Source organism: Botryllus schlosseri, chromosome 14 (assembly GCF_051294905.1).
Source record: "Botryllus schlosseri isolate E-star chromosome 14, Bs_hap1, whole genome shotgun sequence".
NCBI lineage: Eukaryota > Metazoa > Chordata > Ascidiacea > Stolidobranchia > Styelidae > Botryllus > Botryllus schlosseri.
Genome location: NC_137249.1, coordinates 20,807,784 through 20,828,983, shown reverse-complemented (window position 1 = coordinate 20,828,983; position 21,200 = coordinate 20,807,784). Strand labels below are relative to the sequence as shown.

Below are 21,200 nucleotides of genomic sequence, written 5' to 3'. Positions count from 1 at the left end.
GTTATTGGCAACCCTCACACAACATCTGGATCTTTAGAAATCTGTTGCGGCCGATTTCTGTTCCCGACGACGCCAGAATGAAACAATATCAAGACCGGTACAGAAACCTCGCCGAAGATTACAAAAACTGTCCGCCCGACGAAAAGGGACTTCGCAGAAAACCCTGCCATTACGGTTCTCATTACTCGAACAGGTAATTCCGAAAATATAAACATCTCTCAACCCTAAACCTGAATTATTTTTTTCCTTGAATAAACTCTAATAATGAGTCCCCATTCGTCACTATTTTCCACAGGCTTTCAATCGCGTTTATTGGTGTCAATATAAGGAATTACTTACCGTCTGATCTCCGTAATTATATCCTTGTGTGCTCGAAAAACAGTGTCTCGACGTTCCTCTCAAAGTATTACTTAATTGTAGTTGTCATGACGTTATTTTATTCAATACAGTTCTATTTGTTCCATGAAGTTGTGTGTTGTGATTTTTGTTGTTCCGACGTTTACATTTTTCCCACTAGCTAATCTAAAGTTTTGGAGCAACGATTTCTGTGATACGATGCTCCCGGACTGGCCGACTCAGCTTGGTAGACTCTGTTGTTACTGATTTTCACAGTGACAAATTTTCTCTTTCTCAATATGTGTAGGAATCCTTGGCGATAAAAGCAAATAACTTCTTCTATATTGAGGCCATTGGGCCCATCAGCAGCTTTTCAAACTACCTGATCAATTCTAAAAGTACTTGACGTTTCAAAATATGACTTTTAAAATTTGTTGTTTTCAGTGGGACAGTTCTCCATTTTCTGGTACGCCTGCCACCGTACACACAGATGTTTTTGGACTACCAGGACGACTCGTTTGACATACCGGACCGAACTTTCCATTCGATGGAAACCACGTATCGCTTGTCTTGTTATTCATCGACAACAGACGTGAAGGAATTGATTCCGGAATTCTTTTTTCTCCCGGAATTTCTGTGTAATCTCGAAGGTGAGTTCGTTCTCTCTGCCTTTTACCGATTATCACTATAGCCTGACCAATGTAATATTTTTCTGCCTAACTCAATAAAACCAATACCGGTATCAGTAACTAAGCATATTCACCAGTATTCCTAATCTATCCATCCGATTTTCAAAAGTTGTGGCAGCTCATTATTCATAATGAATGTGAATTAGGTTGAATTGTTTCCCGAGGCATCCACTGAATTACCGCACTAATAATATAGAATATCAAGATTTAATGTTGTTGATTTTCTCTGCAGGTTTCGACTTTGGCGTGCGTCAATGCGGACTGCGTGTAAACCACGTTACGTTGCCGCCTTGGTCCAAGACTGACCCTCGTTTGTTCATATTAATTCACAGACAGGTATAGCTCACTTTACCATCAATTTTTGATCCCCAGTAACCATTATCTTCAGCTACCATTGTGGATGGGGTAGATGATAATCTGTTTATGCAACACCGTACCCTAGAAATGAGCGGTTGATGTCGACCTAGACATCTATCATTTCAAATGGGTTTACGTTTTCAATTCCATGTTGCTGGATTAGTGGTACTACTGTATCAACCGCCAAATTATAAAAAATGTCATTCAGAACTGTTATTATTAAACTTAATCGCTGATTTTATCATTTTATTGATGCCTCCATTAGTTTCGTATCAACTCAAGCCGATATCTTCATTTCCCAGGCGTTGGAGAGCGATTATGTGTCCGCCAACCTGCACGGATGGGTTGACTTGGTGTTTGGCTACAAGCAAAGTGGGGAGGCCGCCATTGAAGCTGTGAATGTGTTTCATCCTGCGGTGAGTTTCAATTTCCCTAACCAACGTTGAAGAGATATTCGTACAGAGGTGGATAGTTTTCTCCTTGTGTCCACTTGCGTCCTTGACCTCCGACAAAACCATGTTTCTGCATACTGTACAGTTGAATAAAATATTCATATTGAAACAAATCCAAAAATTTTCGACTGACACTCGTCTGTGCTGATCGTCAACAACCAGTTGAGAATTGATGTGCTACCCCTGATGAGTGTCAGCGAAAAATATTTGGGTTTATTTCATTACGTATATATTATGCAATTGTATACTGAGGTTCTGCACCTCCAATAGCATATTTACACACTGTTTTATTTAATAAGCATTGCAGACTGCTTTGTACAATGATTTGACCCAATGTGTTTTGTGCTCCCAGACTTACTTTGGCGCTGACATGGGATCGTCTACAGACCCGGTCGACCGTAAGGCGCTGGAAACCATGATTAAGACTTACGGACAGACACCGAAGCAATTGTTCACGACGCCGCACTTGTCTAAAAATATCAAATCAGAAATGAAAGACAAAGTACCACAGGGAAAAGCCAGCAACGGGTCGAGGAGATCATCGTTAGGTGCGAAATATCTTTTTTTTGTCTTCAGTGTATCTTTTAGTCCTGTTCTACTCAGGTCATGAGGTATCAGTTATTCATTTCTTTCCTAATTTCCAATTCCTCGTTTATTTAAAATACTACTGTTGCTCACTGAGGTATGTGATTGCCATTCACATCGTATGATGAGATTTCGGTTAGTAAAACCCTGTGAGACTGCATGACTGCTGTTTCTTATAGCCATGTTCTAATCAGGTCATGATGTATCCAGTAATCATTGATTCCAATTACTCCTTTATTCAAAATGCTACTGTTACTGACTGAGCTCTTGGATTGCCATTCACAAGGTATGCTAAGATTTCAGTTAGTAAAGGACAATTCATCTCCAGCTGTTTCGTATAACCTAGTCCTAATCAGGTCATTATGTAACAGTTAATCACGGCTTTCCTAATGGCTAGTTTTCGATTACTCTTATATTTAAAATACTACCTATTGCTACCTATGTCTCATCATGTGCTTGGATAAAGAAGACGTGATCTGTCCCTTGCATGTGCATCGGTAAAACCGGGCACACTGAACCATCTTATGCCATATGGAAATTTTACATTCGACTGCCATTCTGTTGCCCATCAATGATTAGAATTTTTTTTTGGAAGCAGTCCCTCCGGGTAAACCGATCGTGTTGCCGCAATATTCATTGAAGCAAGATACAACAACGTCACCGGCTATCAATCGGGGAACTTCAAAGGAACCTCAAATCTCCCTTGTAAGTATTGTCCTCTCTCTTTTACTCTCACTCACATAGGCCTGTCACCATCACATTTAAAACTCATATGATCTACAGCCAACCATCCACAAAGAGCTCATATCAAATATTGCAGATATTCATTTGAAAAATTGGAATTAAGCTCTGCATTTTCACCTACGTAAATTGTTGCTGTTAGAGGTTATTCTTATGCTTGATAAGAGATATGGAATCAGTTTACTTGACGTATCATGGTGTTTGTCTTCCTAATTGTATCGCATAGTTTATGACTCTATGTTTCTATCTTGAAACTTGTACATCAATATCAGTGGATGACTATTCTTTATTTTCTTAGCCACAAAGACCTTTGTCCAGCGTTCTCGGGCTAAAATGGGGTAAATACCTGGGATCCCCATCTGCCCCCGATCCTGTGCCGTTTCTGACCAAGACATTGTCCGACAACGTGGGACATCTTGTACCGCTGGCAACAAATGACGTCTGTGCGTTGGCGAGTAACATGTCCCTTTTGGTGATGTACGATCAGGACAGGGGGGTCAAATCAACCAAGACAATCAACGTGAAATGGTCTGCTGTGTTATCGTATGGATATCCCGACAAGTAATGATTTACTTATGGATTTATATGCTTGGTGATACGATTGGTGATATACAATGTTTCTTCTTCAATTGTCTATTAAATAGTTCAATTACTAATCGAATATTAGACCTAAAGTATTCGAGTATCACTGACTATGACATCATACGAGTACGTATAAAATGAGAAGTTTAAGTATGTAAATTTTGTGTGACCACAAAGAAAATAATATCAGTCTTACACCACATACAGACTATTCCTATTTCATTCCACTTTGTGACAATGCCACAGATCAGCTGGACTTTACAGATATGTCATTTCTACTAACGTGTATAGCCTTTTACTAGATGTTTTAGATGATATGTTTCAACAATCGAGATTTTAAGTGCGCCACGTTGGTAAAGGTTATCGGAACTATAATTCTCGTTGATAATATAACACTCAATAAAGAGAGGAATATAATTCCGGTACTAGTTGCTGACGATTACCCCTGACGAGTGTCGGCCGAAAATATTGGGTGCATTTCGATATGAACGTATTATTTGAAAGTCTGTAACTCCAAGATTGTCTTCAACAATTTATGTGCTGATTTCCCGGATTACCGCGGTCAAATCTTCATCTTTTTGTTCAGCGTTGTGCGGTTGATGATCAAAAGGTCGCTTCCCGACATTAACTTGCTGTCGACACCCGCCGACGATAAAGTGACCTGTTCCATCGTCGGGTCGGACTGTCAGATTATTGTGCTGGGCCATCGATCCGGCGCTGTGGTGGCGACAAGATGCAACCCGCTACATGACAAAGTAGGGATTTTCTGAATGTGCTATGAATCGACTGGATTGTTTAGCGTCCAAAATCTTGACTTGATCTTGGGATGAAATTACCTTATTGGTAGTTAATAGAATATGTAAGCTGACTCGAGTCATGACTTTACGTGACTTGACGACGAGCCTTAGATGTTTTAGAGGTGCTCCTGACTCAAAGCGAATCATGCCTGTTACTTTGAAAATTTGCCTTGGATTGACTTGACCTTGACGTGAGAAAGCTCTAAAATTCCGAGTGACGAGTCAATATGTGCAATGCAACTGAGTGGAAATTTTAGTCCTGGCTTCATATTGAGTAGCAATCCTGACTACCATGACCCAGGCTTGTGAGGGTTACAACCAAGTCAAAAGTCAATTTGTCATTTATAGTTTTGACTCTCGTCAAGTCGAGTCATTTTCGATTCATCACTGAGTCGAGTCTGAGTCCAAGTCATGGAGCAATGGAGTCCGAGTCATAGTGGAAAAACTTGAATAGTAATTCATATATAATGTGTCAACTTATATGTCTTGGTCCGAGTCATGCGCAATGACTCGAGTACATTCGAGTCAAGTCATTTTCCATTTTTCAGAAAATGACTCAAGTCCCATCAGTAAGAAATTGCGACTCGAGTCATTATAACCCTGCTATGAGCTGACCACCTCTTGAGTAGCTGTTAACTGACACGTTTTACAGTCGTCTGACCTCGAAATCCAAAGAGCGACGACGCTGTACGGTCATTACGCCGAGGTGACCTGCCTGGTGTCTTGCGGAGAGTTTCGTGTGCTGGCCAGCGGTTCCAAGGACGGAACGGCCATCTTGTGGGACCTGGACGCTCTGACCTATGTCAGGTCCTTGACGGGGCACGCGACTGCCGTGTCGGCCATGGCTATCAGTAGAACGTCTGGAGACATCTGCACTGTTTGTGAATCAGGTGAGGATGATGTTAATTAAAATGATTTAAATGCCGTAGTGAGAGATGATTCTTTTTGTTACTGAAATTATAGTAACGATACTTTATTCCGATTTTTGAACTCTTGAAACCTTAATCAGTTATATCGCGGTATCTAAAACATGTAGCATTATGCTATGCACATTATTGGAAACAACACGATCGAAACATATGGAATTATCTTAGCATAGGTGCTGACCTTTCTTAGTACCAATTCTAGATGTGGGCCATAGAACATTTTCAAATCATAAACTGGGGCGTGATCATAAAAAGGTTGGCAACCACTGGATTAGTTATATCTCTGGAATCAGCTTCTTGAAAATTTGTGGAATAACTAACTCAGTACTTAAGTCTATAGTTGTTTATTTAGAACCAATTTGGTAGGTCGTAAGCAAGGGGGAATTGATACAGTCAGGTTCATTCATTCATGTTTATCATTCTTATCCAAATATTGTGATGTAACGAGGAAATACTTTACCCACTCTGTTTTGTACGAGAAAAGAACAGGTGTCGAGAGAACAGTCTTTAATGGACATATTCGGCTGCACAGCAGTTTAAATCATTACATGCTATTAAATAGCTCATCCTCGAAACTACCAAGAACCCCTAATCTGCCGGGACAGCTTTCTCCAAATTTTTCCCGATTTCATCTTTAACCTGAGACCGCATCATATGTAGAGCGCAGTGCCCCATTTAGTCACCTGTTCGTCTTGTTATGATCCAATTATGATGCCTTTGGTGATGCATCTCTTGATATAGAAAGTTCTTTTGAAATCCCTACTTCCATATACCCGATATCAGAAGTAGTTGATTACTGTGTGAAATGATGAACGATGTCACAATCGACATGCGAGAGTCTGTTTTGTAATCTGTTCAGTAATCTGTTTTCAGGCAACGACGATGGAAGTCACATCCGTCTGTGGACGATCAACGGCAGCCTTCTGGCAGCGCAGGACACCAAGCAAAAGATCGACTGCGTTACTTTCAGCGCAGCACCAGAAGGTGTTTCTGTGAACGTGGTTGCCGCCGGCATGTCAAATGGCATTATACGCCTTTGGTCGTCGTGGGATCTCATGTGGATCAGAGACATCTGCGTGGACGGAATCACGAGCCCGATAACGTGGTAAGACAGTGTTTCGTAACCTTTTTAACACTTATACCCCTTTACCTTTCAGGAACTTTTCTAGCATCCCATGTCTATGACCGACTGAAGTAAATAGAATTATAGTAATAAGATAAGATATTCTATGTATTTTCAATTTACCTGTAGAATGCATACGCTAAAACATTTATAGCACACGAACAATCAATTAGGCGTAAAATTTAAAAATCTATTCGTACTAAAACAAAGCAGAATATTTTCAGCTGACACACAACAGTTTTAATCGTCAGCAACTAGTAGAGAATTGAAAAGAACCTTGTCAACAATCACATAGTGATAAGACTGTTGATATATAAAGTTCCTTTGAAATCATTACTAAAGTTACTGACGGTTGCCCATGACGTGTGTCAGCTCACAATATTCTGGCTTGTTCCAATATAAATAAGTTATTGTGTAGCGAAGTTTTTTATCTTCCATAGTCTCCGCAAATCATTTTACGAAGCACTTTTTTGTAGCTGTTTACATGGTGATTATGTTGAACAAGCTCTGCACAGGAACATCATGGTACAAAACCAACCCTTTCTAGACTTCTAGTGCTGGGATAAGGAACATTTGCCTTGTCGTAAACGCGTTACAGGCTACTGTAGATAGTATGATAACTCGATTCAGCCAAATGATTATGACCTCTATATCACATCGGATTGTGTTCTAAATGTGTAAATATTGCCATTGAGAATCAAATTTCATCCACTGCTCTAGATGAAAAAACTTTTTTTACATGACCATGATTTCAAGGCAAATATCACAAAGCTGCTATGAATACGAAAATTTTTAATACGTTTTCGTTCAATTCTTTTCAAGTCTCACTTACACGTCGGACAACGAGGTTCTTTACGCGGCCACGGACGACGGCAAAGTACTCGGCTTCTGTTTCAGCAACAAGATCGAAGACAAACACCCGATGCTCATCTCCTTTCTGAATTTGAGCGAGGTTAAAACGCCTACGTGACACTTCAGACTCGCGTTCTTACCGGATGTTATTTTTGGTTACGATGCTCATATGCAAAAAGTTGACTTTCTCAGAATGTCAACTGTCCTTGTAAATTCTCGTACCGATCTGTGATTCTGTAGCTACACTGCTTACACAATTTCTATGTCCATTGCCACATTCTTCTTCTATTCCCGGAACATTTCTATGCATGCGATAGATTGCTTGTCGATATCATGACTTTTCTTCTTATACCCGCCAGCCTTGACCATTTCCTTTTCCACTGGACGACACCGCTCCATTCGTTGATACGGTTTTGTATGATTTTCCGACCCGATAATTCATTCGTTTGTATTGCTTATCATGTGTTATATTGTGTACAGCTTTGTCTTTATTACTCGTGCGTTTTGCAGCATTTGTTATTATGATACGTTGACATTGAATTGCCGCCGTTTATTCATTTACTGATATCCTATTCTGCTTCTATTTCGAATTGTAGCATTGTGATCAGTGATGCCTTTAGATTTTTTCCTTCATCAATAAATGGAATTTTTTGTATCGCGCCCCACGACCGCGCTGAATCCGCAGGACCCTCCATTAGTCTGTAACAGCTTAATAACACGGCTAATCTGCAAGCCGTCGCAAAACCCCTAATTTTAGCGAAGTCCTAAGAAAATCAAAATACATATCTAACTTACTAACTATACATTCGAAACAGAGTGTTGACCCCTGAAACTGTCTCGTGGAACCCCTGTAGGTCTGTGGAACACTACATAAGAACCGCTGGTCTCTATGGACATCGGACCATTTGTGTACCTGAGAACTCTGAGGCATGACAGTGAATTAGTAAAAACCAGTGACCCCCCCCTCCCACACACACACACAGGCACGTAAAGTAGCCTATCTGATAGAGATATCCAAAATGTGAATAACAACAGCAGCGGGTATGGAGAGCATTTACTTTGCACACTGATAGCCGTTGCAATCCCTCATTATACAATACATGTAGGACTGGTCGCTATTGTGCTAAATGGGCAAGTTTAGACCAGTGGCGTGCGGTCCAATGAGGCAGTACCTCACCTGTCCTCAGGGCGAATTAGTGAAAATTGTGAAACCCCTCCTTGAGTCGATGACCATTGATATTTTACATCGATGTTCATAAACAACTAAATTTGAGCATATTTTCACTCAACATAATCAATTTGCATAATTATTATTCGAAAATACAGCGCGAAAGGAGAGTTGCGGCACAGGTGAGGCACGGGCGGGTCATGCCTCACCGGAGACAATGCAATTCATCATAAATAGCTCGGAATTCAGAAAAACTGGGATCAATCAAATGCTGTCGTCACACTGATTCCGAAAATCCAAATATTAACAGTGTCAGACCAACAGAACCCCTTCAAAATCGCCAAGGAATTTGTCATTCGGCTTTATTACAAACAATGCCATCGCATAGAAACAATAGCCAGGTGAGGCACAAACGAATTTGCCTCATGCACTATTCGCTAACAATTGGACAATCACGGCACAGTAAAACGCGCTATCGATTTCGGAATACAACAGTCTTGGCTGTCTTGTAGGAATTATATAGTAGCGACGGCCAATACGTAATGCGGAGCAAATACATTCCCTTACTTATGTAGCTGTTATTTATTTTCCGTTAACTTGTAGAATGTGATGACTACTTGCATAGGCTGCATTGTCGTTGCTTTATGCTTCAAATAATTTATACCGGTATTGAAGAGATAGCAATTATTATCCGTCTAAGCTTGCCCATTTAGCACAAGAGCGACCATAGTCCTACACAGAGGTGGTCAGTAACGAATTACTTCTACTTTTTCGAAGTACTCAAGTAGTTTTCCTCTACTTCTGGTACTTACTCAAGTAGATCTGATTTTCGCTACTTCTACTTCGTAATATTTTGTGATCTACTTATACTTACTTTTCGCTATTTTCAGTTTGTCAAGTAGAAGTAGTTCAATCTTCCAATCAGGAAGATAGGCTGAGGAATTTCGGGGATGTTTTCAAAGGGTATCAACATTTAATTTTCACAAAAGTTTAGTAAGGAAGCTGACGAATCAGCAGCCTGCTGAACAGCAGAAAAGCAACAGGCGCTTCTCTTTAGGCTAGCGGCTCCAAATGTTTTACCAGGGGGCGTATTTTGGATGCCATTACCTCCTCCATATGACTAAAAACGATAAGTTACTTCAACTGTTGGCTTCATTTTTATGACTGCACCGGTCGGGATTCGCACATTTTTTGCAGGATATCAATCTAAAAAGCATGAAATCGTGAAAGCGATCGCTGCAAAACAAGTTTTCTCAATATACTGAACGGATCCGTGCGCTACATTTTCATCAGGCTCGGATATTCGCACAAGTTGCTAAAATAAGATTTGTAATCCCGACCCAATGAACGATTTGAAGACGGACGCATTCTGGGAACCTAAATTGTCAATTTGCGGATTTACGTCGAAGATTTAGGCTGTGGGCGACACAATGATAATGTAATGCATATGAATTGCGATTAGGGCTGTCAAAAAATCGAATACCTGAGTGATTCAATGAGTCGAGTAGGCCTGCCATTCATTATGATGCACAACAGTAAGAGGGACCTACCTCGTACCAATAAGATTTCACGGTTGTCGTACTATAGTGACAAGCACAATCGGCGTTCATAAAATGATAAGGATTGCGTATTATCTCGGTGCTCGAAAACATTGGGTCTCGTAATGGTAACGAAAATCGTATGTTTCGATGATTTCCACCATGCGTAGCAGAGATGAGCGGATTTGAAATTTCTATATCCTAATCCAAATCCAAATCCTAATCCTGCAGCAAACAATACGCTCATATTGTTAAATTTATTCCACTGGAAGCTTTTCGACTGGCTCTCTTCAGCAGTGAACGCCAGTAAATGAGGCTAACCAAGTTCGAAATATAGGAATAATTTTATCGTTGTGACGTAATAATGACAAGCACACAAGTCGTAGGTTAGTTATCTATAAGTAAACAGCGCACGGTTACGGTACAGCACACACAAAATCAGCTGTAGAACAGCCGAATGACAAAACAACACTAATGGATTATTTCCAGCGTGTAGAGATGTTCCTTCTGGCGGCAGAGGATCGGCTTTTGCAGCTTTATAATGGTTGATTCAAGGACCTTTAAATGAAAAAGAGAACGACCACGAGCAACTATGGAAAACTAATTGATATTGTAATGTTTTGCACACTCTGGGAGGCTCGGCTCTGAAGACTATGTCATATCGAGCCTCCCGTCTACCTTGCATGTCGCATTTCACTGTTACATTTTTGTAGTGTTATGTTGATATGTAATGTATACGAATAAAGATTCTCTCTCTCTCTCTCAATAGGTGCTGTCCGATGGCAGAATTACATGCTGTTACTTGGTCATAATCACTCATGGTAACTATAGGGACTGTGATGATGAAGCAGACATGTCATCACCCTGCGAATTCCTAATTTGACGTGGGACATGTTGACGAAGTCTTTGTTGCAAGTGTTGAGATGTGCGACCCACATACCGACTGTCACATCGGCACGTATATTGGTAAATTATGTTACTCTGATCGATCGTAGGAAGCACATCCTTACGCGTTGCTGGTAGCAAAGACTTCTGACCTCTGGCTTAGGGCCTTAGGCCATCAAGTGTCTTTAAAAAGGCAACTCTTTTCCCTCGTTTTGATTTCAACTAAAACCCTTCTCGGTAGGGATGGTGTGAACGTGAGGTTCACGTTCGCGTTCTGTGTGTGAACCTCGGAAATTTAGAGGTTCGCGTTCACAACAGAACCTTGGTAGGTTCTGCACTGTGAACCTTTTGGGAAATTGTAATTTTCACTCCATTATAGGATCTTTGGCTCAAATTTATTGCATTCCAACTGCGGGCCACTCCATGCATGGTGCTGGCAGCATAAAAAATCAACACTAAACGAGCATGCACCATGCACCTCGACAACCTTAGAAGTTGTACTTGCTTTGTTGCAAAAATTTTCTCGGAATATCCAGCTTTCCGTTTGTGAATATTTAGTGACTCTCTGCTGTGACCCTGACCCGCAATCGATATACGTAGTCAGCGAATGGTGCTTAGTCAACCAATCAATGACATTGATATCGTCTTCTGATGTAAAAAAATCGAACGGTCGTACTGCTTGACTTCATATCTTTACTGTATCATTAAAACCAAATCCGTGCGATTAAGGTGCGTGCTACTGCTGCATAACTTAATTGTTGTTTGTGGTATCGGTAGCGAGTATAGAAACCCGTTGTACACTCTGCTCAATATCAATATAGCAATACTCAGACTCCTAACACATTGTCCGGTCTGGCTAAGACCGTTAAGGCGTAAGCTTATATTCCTTGGTAAGTCCTCGTCGAAATTGTTGGCAAAGCGACGGAATGTAATGATTTTATGCAATTATTATATCCTTTGATTACCGCGGTTGATACATTTAGCGACGTTTAAAACGCCGATATGTACTTCAGCATTGTGGCATTATGTGGGCCGAATCTTCACTAGGTATCGTGTACATTAATATAGGGCATATTAGGCTACCACTTCATTGAAAGAAAGGGTTGGAATTAGCAATATGACGTCACGTGACGTCACGAGGTTCACGTTCGCGTTCACACAGAACCTTTCAAAAAGGTTCGCGTTCACACGAACCTGAACCTTTCAGAGGTTCACACCATCCCTACTTCTCGGCCAAACTGGTTGTTGGGTTTAGTTTTGCATTCCTATCCGAAATCCAGCGTATTTCCTGCGAGTGAAAAATGATTGCTGGCAGAAATCGTTTTTGAGAGAATCAAGCGTTCTATCCGGCCAAACCCAAAGGTATAGGCGTACATACACTCACTGTGACAAACAAGGGATCTATCCGGTCAAAATCCAAATGGGGATGGACTCACATATAGACGATGAAATCAAGTGTTCTATCCGGCCAAAATAAAACATCTAGATAGACTGGTATATCTAGATACAATCAAGGGCTCTATCCGACCAAAATCCAAATGTGGATAGATTCGCATATAAGATGTAATCAAGTGTTCTATCTGGCCATAATACAAATGTAGATATACTCGCGTATAGATTGTGCTCGCATAGAAGAAACAACCGAGTGTTCTATCCGGCCAAAATACAAATCCAGATAGACTCGCATATATACGATGCAATCAAGTGTTGTATCCCAGAAGGCCTATACTCTTCAACCTTTTTCGTCGCGGTTCAACCTTTTAACGCTTACTAGAAACTCGTACAGCCCTGACCACATAACACTGATCACTATAGGGCAAGTTTTTGAAACTTTTTTTACAGCTTATTCCGACAGCTTCGTAGATACTCGGAATCTATGTACTATGGTGTTTAAGCTGTTTGGAGGGATTTGTTTGTTGTTTGTTTTATTGACACATCATTGGCGCTTATCGCAGTCATTTGCGCCCAGTATATGAATTTCATTAACGTCAGGTTTCTTTTTTGCTTTTTGCTCCTTCATCGTGATCTGTAGCTGCCATCTTCCAAGAGTTCGGCTCTCTCTTCCACTGGACCTTTGAAGGCGCTGTATTTACAGCGGGATCGGCGATTAGGAGCCCAGATAAACCTCCGACACATAGAAACATGGCAGAGCCGAGACTGTTTGGAGGGATTTAATAGTGCAACTTTTTGCAACTTTTCTCTATTTTTCATAGCCGATTTTACGGTAACTTTTGTCAAATACTGCGTAAAAACGCAAAGGAGTGATTTAAAAACATACTATAACTATTTCTGTATGGTTATATACTCTCTTCGATTTGCATAACAATAAAGAGCTATATGATGGGTTAGCTGCATCTCACTGCTATACCTATGACACAATGGAGAGAAGTTCAAGTCCCCCTGCCAAGCACGACGGTGCCCGAATAATATGTAAATAGATCGCTTTATTAATTCTATAATTTAAATTTGAAATAGTTTCCCATTTCACGAACGCTCAGGCGAGACCGCCGAAAATTACATTTTCACTGATTTTGTTAAAGTCGCCAAGAGTGAGTTTTTCTGTAATGCCCTTGGTCAAGTTTACGGACCTACGGGGTTTGGTGTGTGTTACTCTACTTGTTTTAAGGCAGTGGTTCCCAACCTGTGGTACGCGTACCACTAGTGGTACGCGAAGGTCTTCCAGGTGGTACGCGAGTAGATTCTGTTTTTTTCGACCGAATGGACACACCGGAGTTATTAGTTCAGTTGGGGTTGATTTTGAGTTTTCTGAAGCCGCCGCGGCATTGTCGTGGTAAGGTACGTCGAAGAAACGATACCGACTTGTTGCACTCATGCATGACTTTCAATGCGCTGTGAGCAAACATATGCCAAGCATCGACCAGCTAGTGGAAAATAAACAAATGCAGCCATCGCATTGAACCAGGGGTGGCCAACCTGCGGCAGTAGAAGGAAATTTGTGCGGACGTGGATATGTATTTCAATTGTATGTGTTGGCAGCCGTCGACATGAAAATAATTGAATTTACGAATTTACTCCCAAAAGTTTTGGAGATTTTGATTACCTTTGAAATTTTCTTCGCGCTGGGTGCGATTCAACGCGACCTCATTTTTTCGATATTAATGTAGTAGCGTCCTTTGCAACATGAGCACCACAGTACAGATGTGATCAGCAAAGAAAAATGATGCGCCCCAGATAAAAATACCAACTTGGAATCGTGTCCTTCTCACGAAAGAAATTTGTTTCTATGGTGTGTTCGGGCGATTTCAATATCTTTCCAATATACCCCCAATCCTGATGGGATATCAGGAAATAGCAGTATTCAACAAAGTGACTTATTACATTTGATCCACCCAAAGATACATCATCATTTACAACTAATGCCCTCAATTTTCGAAAACACACCGTCCATCAACTTTACCGGAGAATCTGATCACATTGGCTGAGAAAGAATAAATAATTAGTAATTAGTGAAACTAAGAATATTAATGACAAAATTCATTCGTGAATCTGAAAAATTTTCGCGCTTCGCGCGACCATGACCTAACCAAGTTATCCATTCATATCATGACCACTCGCGATTTCGGTACGTGCGCCAATATGAATTAACAGGTTAGTCTGGAGCTCATCGAAAATTGACATGGACAGTTTAAAATGGGTATTTGTCATCCAGTTTGTTCATTACGAACTATGTCCTGGAATGCGGCCGTAGGCTACATGACTACTCGAAATGCGGCTGTGAATAGCAAAAAGGTTGGCCACCCCTGCATTAACAAATGAACTTATGTTGTCTGTTTCTATTTCATTATGTTGTTGTTCTTCTTATGACTGGTGGTGAAACACAATTCCTTGCATCTCATCATCAACCCTGGCTGATAATGCATAGTTTATTAGAATTTGTTATTACACCTCGCAAAGGTCAAATACGTTATTATGACGTCATAAATGGTGGATGTAGGTGGTCCGCGAGCACTGCATAAAACCTCGAAATGGTACGCGGGTGGAAAAAGGTTGGGAACCACTGTTTTAAGGGGAAGGGGTTATCGCTATGCTGCTTGGAATTTTGGGGGAAATTATTCCCGCATTGCGTAATTTTCTTGCTGTGTGCCGGGGAAAAATGTAATTTTTGGAGTTTTCGTCAGACCGTTAAATTGCGAAATAACAAATTTGACAGTTCTGCAGGAACTAGGTTATACAACGGAGCCTTTCGAATGTCTCATACACTAATAATTCAACAAAATTATAAATGCAACTTTTTACTGCATATTTTGTTGAAATTAAATGCAACTTTCTCGTGATTTTAGTGCAACAAAAAATTGCCCTACTGATCACGTATAGTATGTCTAATCCATGGGTGTTCAATGTTCAACCTCCTTGCCGGATTACCGGACCACGACTGACCTATCGATCTCGCTTCCCATGACATGCCGCCCTATTTCTTGTCGCATTCTTTTTCTATACTATCTTCTTTACTTTCATTCAGTGGGCATGCCTCCTCTTTACATCGCCTAGGCCAAGGTGGGTGTCAGATTCCATAGACTACTCCTTGTCGCTTCGACATCTTCCTGTCTTTTCATTGTATCGCATTTTTGTGGTGTATTGAACTGATGAAATTGCTAATAAACCAATGATGATGAAGATGCTAAAAAACCTTCATTCGTGAGACGCACACGATTCCGAATTGGTATTGGTTTATCATTTTCCTTTGCGGTTCGCATTTGTACGGTGCGGATCAGATTTCACTATTATACTAAAATCAAAAACCCATGTCACCCTGAATCTCGCTAAGCGGGAATAAAATTTTTAAATTTAATAAAAATCTCTCAAAGATTTAGGAAACAATTCGTTAATTCGAATTGCACATTTACGGTCGCTAACACACGCTTATTTAATTATCTGTATGGGCCCGTCTAATTATTGCTTAACGGCTGCATGCAACCGTACGTCTGCATGTTGGCCACCTCTGGCCAGTTAAAATAAGAATGAACAAGGCTGCAACTTATATATTGGAAATGCCTAATACTAATCAGGGCTCGAGGTTATCCGACCACCATCTGGAACAATGTTCTCAAACTTGACCCCCGAGATACCTTGGCTACGATCCTGCAATCATGTTCACTGGGCTATTTATAATAGGGTTACCATACGTCCTCTTGAGGATTTGTCCTCTTTTTTGACTTTTTTGAAATTGTCCTCAGAGGACGCCCTTTTGTTCTCTTTTTTGAGCTTTGTCCTCATTTTTGAAGATTTAGGTCATATTTAGAGCAAAATGCGAGTGATATGCCGTAAATTAGCACAGCAGTGACGCTCAAACGGTATTTTGAGCGATTAACGAAAAGATGACCTTTTTTAGTCAACCACCCGGCAATGTGGAGGAGGAAACGGTATTTTGGGCTCTGAGAGGGAAAGTTGACCTTTTTTTTAGTCATCCGATCACAAAGTGGGCAAAGTTCACCGAATTTTGAGAATTCTTCTCCGGTTTTGCAAGTCTCAAATTTCTAAAAAAGTGTCCTCTTTTTAGATTTCCAAAATATGGTAAGCCTAATTTATAAGCATTCCGCAGAAAGTACCAACGGAATACATGTCAACTCCATTCTGTTCTACTTAAAAAGTAACCATCAATAAGTCCATTACTGCGCGCCGTTTGAATGAAGAGTATAGAAGCATTTGCTTGTGACATCAAAAAGGAAGGTATTCTACAATCTCCGTACAGCTGATGTAAAAATTGTACGATATTGCACATCTGGTCAACATATTCTGAAGCATAAACTTGCCTCTCTATTGTGATAGCGATAGTCATTGGTCCATTTTGATGCGGATCTGGTACACCCCCAGAACACCCCTTTTAAAATTTTGGTACACCCTGGGGTGTACGATACACCCGGCTCAAGAGCCCTATTCTAACCGACAAAATACAGATGTAGATAAACTTGCATATAAAATGCAATCAAGTGTTCTATCCAGCGAAATACAAATGTAGTTACATAGGCTATAAGATGCAATCAAGTGTTCTATTCGACCAAAATACAAATAATGTTAGGCTATGATTACCAATAGGCCTACCATACGCCCTCTTTAAAGAGGATTTGTCCTCATTTTTGATATTTTTGAAAGTGTTCTCAGCAGACTTGTAAAAACTAAACATTAGTTAGTTGATGGTCAACTAACTAACGATTTTGTTGAGTAGTTCTAGTTCTCGTTCTAGTTGCGGATTTTGAAAATTGAGTAGGCCTAGTACGTTCTAGTTGTAGTTGCACATTTGGAAAGAATATTAGTTGCCGAACAACTAGAAAACACGTGTCGTGGTTTTGGGCAAATTGAGATGCCGGAGTTTTGTTGAATGATGTTTGCGCAGCCATTGCTCGCTCAGAACCAACACTGCGAAAAGTGGCGCAGCCAGGGGCTGACTTTTTGGGGTCGGAATCTGCCCTATTTCAAACTCAAAACCCCGTTCTGTTGAAATGTCTGTTCAATGTCTGATATTCCGATCAGACATGGGGTGATTACTTCATGAATGTAATCGATTGCGATTACGATTACTTCAGAATCACGCGATTACGATTACGATTACGATTACAGCAAAATCACGAAGTAGTCGATTACGATTACGATTACATTCGAAAAGTAATCACGATTACTCACGATTACATTTGTTTTGCTTCTTAGGACTGTAATCTTAAATGATATATTGGAAGACAATACACAAGAATTGCGATGAAACGGCTTAATGAGATATCAACTCTCTTCATACATCATGCGTCATTTGCTTATTACGTCATAATATACCAATTGCCCAACTTTGGGATGATTTATCGCACCTAACGATTTGGATTATTGCCAGGTCTTTACCTGCCGCACCCCAAATTCCTTAATATGGTGGGGAGCGTACTCGAGGGGGACTTAAAAGTATTTCGTAAATCAACATAAATTATAGAGTATTTTCGAGAATTCAATTAATTCTTGAAAATGTTCTTCGAGCTTCGCGATTCAAATGTCTCTAGTACCGGGGTCACCAACGCGGACCAAATGAGTCGCCCGCGGTCGCTGTAGCAAATATTCAAATGAAAGATTTGAAAGTTGAAGCTGGTTTCATATGAGCAGCAGTTGAACATCGGTCGGCCGACCCCAGGGAACATACGAACGCAGTCGCTCGGGGCATTGCCCGTCTTCGCCCACGCGGTGGCTCAACGGCAATCTATAGTTAATATTCCCGAGTCTCGACGCGTAGATTGGCGCTTCGGCGCGCACTGCAGCAACGCAACTGAGCCCGGAGGAGCTGGCGTGAGTCTCGGCGATTGAGCGTTTTATGTTCTTGGTAAGGGGCGGAAACCCGGCCCAGTGCTCTGATTGTCTTCCTCTAAGTGAAGAAATCCAACGGATCACGGATAAACGGCGGGAGTAAGTGGTAACCCGTCGGTCGTCGCAATAATCAGTACACACTACAAAAGGAGTAGCTTTTTGTTTCAAAACGGTTGGTGACCCCTGTTCCAGTAGATAGCTGGGTTTGAAATGCATACCTCTCCCCCTAAAAAAAAACATGCATAGGCTATTTTATGGGAACAGGCCTTTCGGAGCCGGTCATTACCGCGCCACGATCCCACAACACACCAAAAGACATATGCAGTTTCAGCCAACACGCAACTCCACGGGATGTGATACCAAAGAAATACCTTGGCCGAAACTTAAGGTATTCGTCCATTGTCAATAGCCGCGTTGGGTGGGCGTGACTAATAATATAGTCCTGTCCAGGATTGTAACCAAGTCACAAGGCACCGAGTCACAAGTCAATCTCAGTTTTATAGTTTTGACTCGAGTCAAGTCGAGTCATTTTCAATTCACCACCGAGTCAAGTCCGAGTCCAAGTCATCGAAAATAGAGTCGAGTCCGAGTCACGGTATTATGACTCGAGTCGAGTCCAAGTCATTGTGTTGACTGCTCAGATTCCTGTTAATGTCTTGTTAAACCCACCATTTATAACTCTGTTTGGTGATATCGACTGGTTCGCATTTCTAATATACTAATTTTCCTCACTTTTAGCAGTTTTTGGTCGCATTTTCAAGTACCAGTACCCATAGACGAAATCCCAATAGCGTGGTTACTTTACTATTCTTCGAAATTACAATGAAATGTCGGTCTTGGCGGTCTGCGTATCGAGTCATGCACAATGACTCGAGTCCAAGTCGAGTCAATACAGAAATTGACTCGAGTCGAGTCGAGTCATTTTAGTATTTTGAGAAAATGACTCGAGTCAAGTCGAGTCATCAAAAAATCGTGACTCGAGTCCGACTCGAGTCGAGTCATGACTCGAGTCATTACAACCCTGGTCCTGTCCTTCCAATCTGAGCCCACAATGCAAATGCCACCCGGCGCATCCACATAGGAATAAAGCCATGACAATTTGCGTGTGCGTCTCACGAAAGATATTCTTTTAGTCTGCTATGTTTGGGCGAGTACAATATCTGTTGATTAATCAACAGACTGGAGGTCACGAATTAACAACATACAATAAAGTAATTATAACAACATACCAGATGCTATAATTATGAACTACGTGCCCCAGCTCTACAGGTAAATCTGACACTCGGGGCTGAGAGAGGTTAAAAATGAATAGTAATCAAATTCAATGACCAATATTATTGACGAAATTCAGTTTTGAAAATTGACCAACGGTTGGACTGGGGGACGAATTGCTGTTGGTTCTGACTCTAGCTACAACCCAAGCTAACATGTCAGGCTATATAAGCGGATAGTTATGGCGGCAGGTCAAAATGCTGAGTAACGAACTGTGAAATAACGATTGGCACCCGTTTCAAGTCGTTATAAGAGAATAAGATATAGTGAACAATAAAATTCTGCCTTCAACTTAATACAGATACTGCGAGCTGCTGTTACGAGAAACGGCTAAGCACGGCTCGGTTATGATATATATCAGCACTAGCAGCTGTTTATTTGTAATGCTTCGTTGTGGAAACTGCAATGTTTTATTCGACGTATACAAAACTCCGAATTTTTGTCAGGTGTACGTACGTACGTGCGTACGTAGGCCTACTGCTCGCCAAGCCAAGCCAAACGTTGAAACTGCGTTTAACTGGGCACAACCAAACATCAATACATAAACCAATGATGATGAAGTTACTATTTGAAACTATAGGCAGAGTGGTGATCAATATCCTGCTGCGAGGTAAGGGCTTCTGTAGTGTATTGATAACCTGATATACACCACGGCGGTGTTCTTACAATCACACTACAATGTCCACCGCACGTCTGTTTACTATGTGTGGATACTTCTTACGCAATGACGAGCGGAGCTAATACTTCTGACGTAAGAATGAGTAGTGGCGTTTGAAAATCAGACGTTTGTGCTATCGCTAACGTGGTATATTATCTCATTCTTGTTCACGAATATTCAGTTTACGTCATAGTCCTTGTACAAACAAAAAGTAATCGTTCTTTCACAAAGAAATCGATTAGATATGGGAAGTAGTCGATTACGATTACGATTACTTCGGATTTTTTCGAATGTAATCGATTGCGATTACGATTACTTCAAAATGCTGTAATCGTCGTAATCGATTACGATTACTAATCGCGATTACCCCATGTCTGATTCCGATAAAATAAAAAATTAATTGGTTGACTAGGAGAATGAAATCCAGTTCTGTACGGTTCTAAACCTTTATTGACTTGCGGACCCCTACGTCACAGGCGGGCAACTATTTTCTGAGAATGACAGACAGGAAATACGTTAGCGAGCTAAGTCAAAAGTTTGCACTATATTCTGCGGTGTATGTAGGCTATTTCTAATAATTTATGCATTGAAAGCAAGGAATTACGTGGTTAACCCAAGCTTCTGTGTGGATGTGTTTACTATTAGGCAATTGGGAATTTTGAGTCGCAGTACAAATTTAATATCCATCCCACGTAATTATTCAAAACAATGGTAAACAAGAAACATTGTTAACGCTTTTTAACCACACCAACCCATGGACACGTCTTAGAAGACACCAAAATGTATGGATGTTACAGCTTGGTCACTATCCCTAACAGGTGTAGCTTATTAGTAAAATCGTCCTGTTGTTCTGGTAATTTCGCTGGCAGGTTTTCCGACTTCGTCTTCTCGCAGCTTCAGGCGAATGAATGCGTGCTTATGTCATATTCCGACTTAACTTAAT

The 21,200-nt window shown here is 40.8% G+C and overlaps 1 protein-coding gene across 1 annotated transcript in view; it reads left to right on the top strand.

Annotated features, from left to right (window-relative positions):
* Nucleotides 1-8,100, top strand: part of LOC145455393 (lysosomal-trafficking regulator-like) — a 60,949-nt gene extending 52,849 nt beyond the window's left edge. Inside the window, exons 50-60 of the mRNA XM_080333363.1 lie at nucleotides 38-193; nucleotides 781-986; nucleotides 1,258-1,361; nucleotides 1,685-1,798; nucleotides 2,187-2,382; nucleotides 3,018-3,124; nucleotides 3,459-3,721; nucleotides 4,329-4,497; nucleotides 5,192-5,429; nucleotides 6,339-6,570; nucleotides 7,411-8,100. Of these exons, the coding sequence (XP_080189489.1) occupies nucleotides 38-193; nucleotides 781-986; nucleotides 1,258-1,361; nucleotides 1,685-1,798; nucleotides 2,187-2,382; nucleotides 3,018-3,124; nucleotides 3,459-3,721; nucleotides 4,329-4,497; nucleotides 5,192-5,429; nucleotides 6,339-6,570; nucleotides 7,411-7,558 (1,933 nt within the window). The 3' untranslated portion in view covers nucleotides 7,559-8,100. The remainder of the gene's footprint in view (nucleotides 1-37; nucleotides 194-780; nucleotides 987-1,257; nucleotides 1,362-1,684; nucleotides 1,799-2,186; nucleotides 2,383-3,017; nucleotides 3,125-3,458; nucleotides 3,722-4,328; nucleotides 4,498-5,191; nucleotides 5,430-6,338; nucleotides 6,571-7,410) is intronic.
* Nucleotides 8,101-21,200: the final 13,100 nt, after the last annotated feature.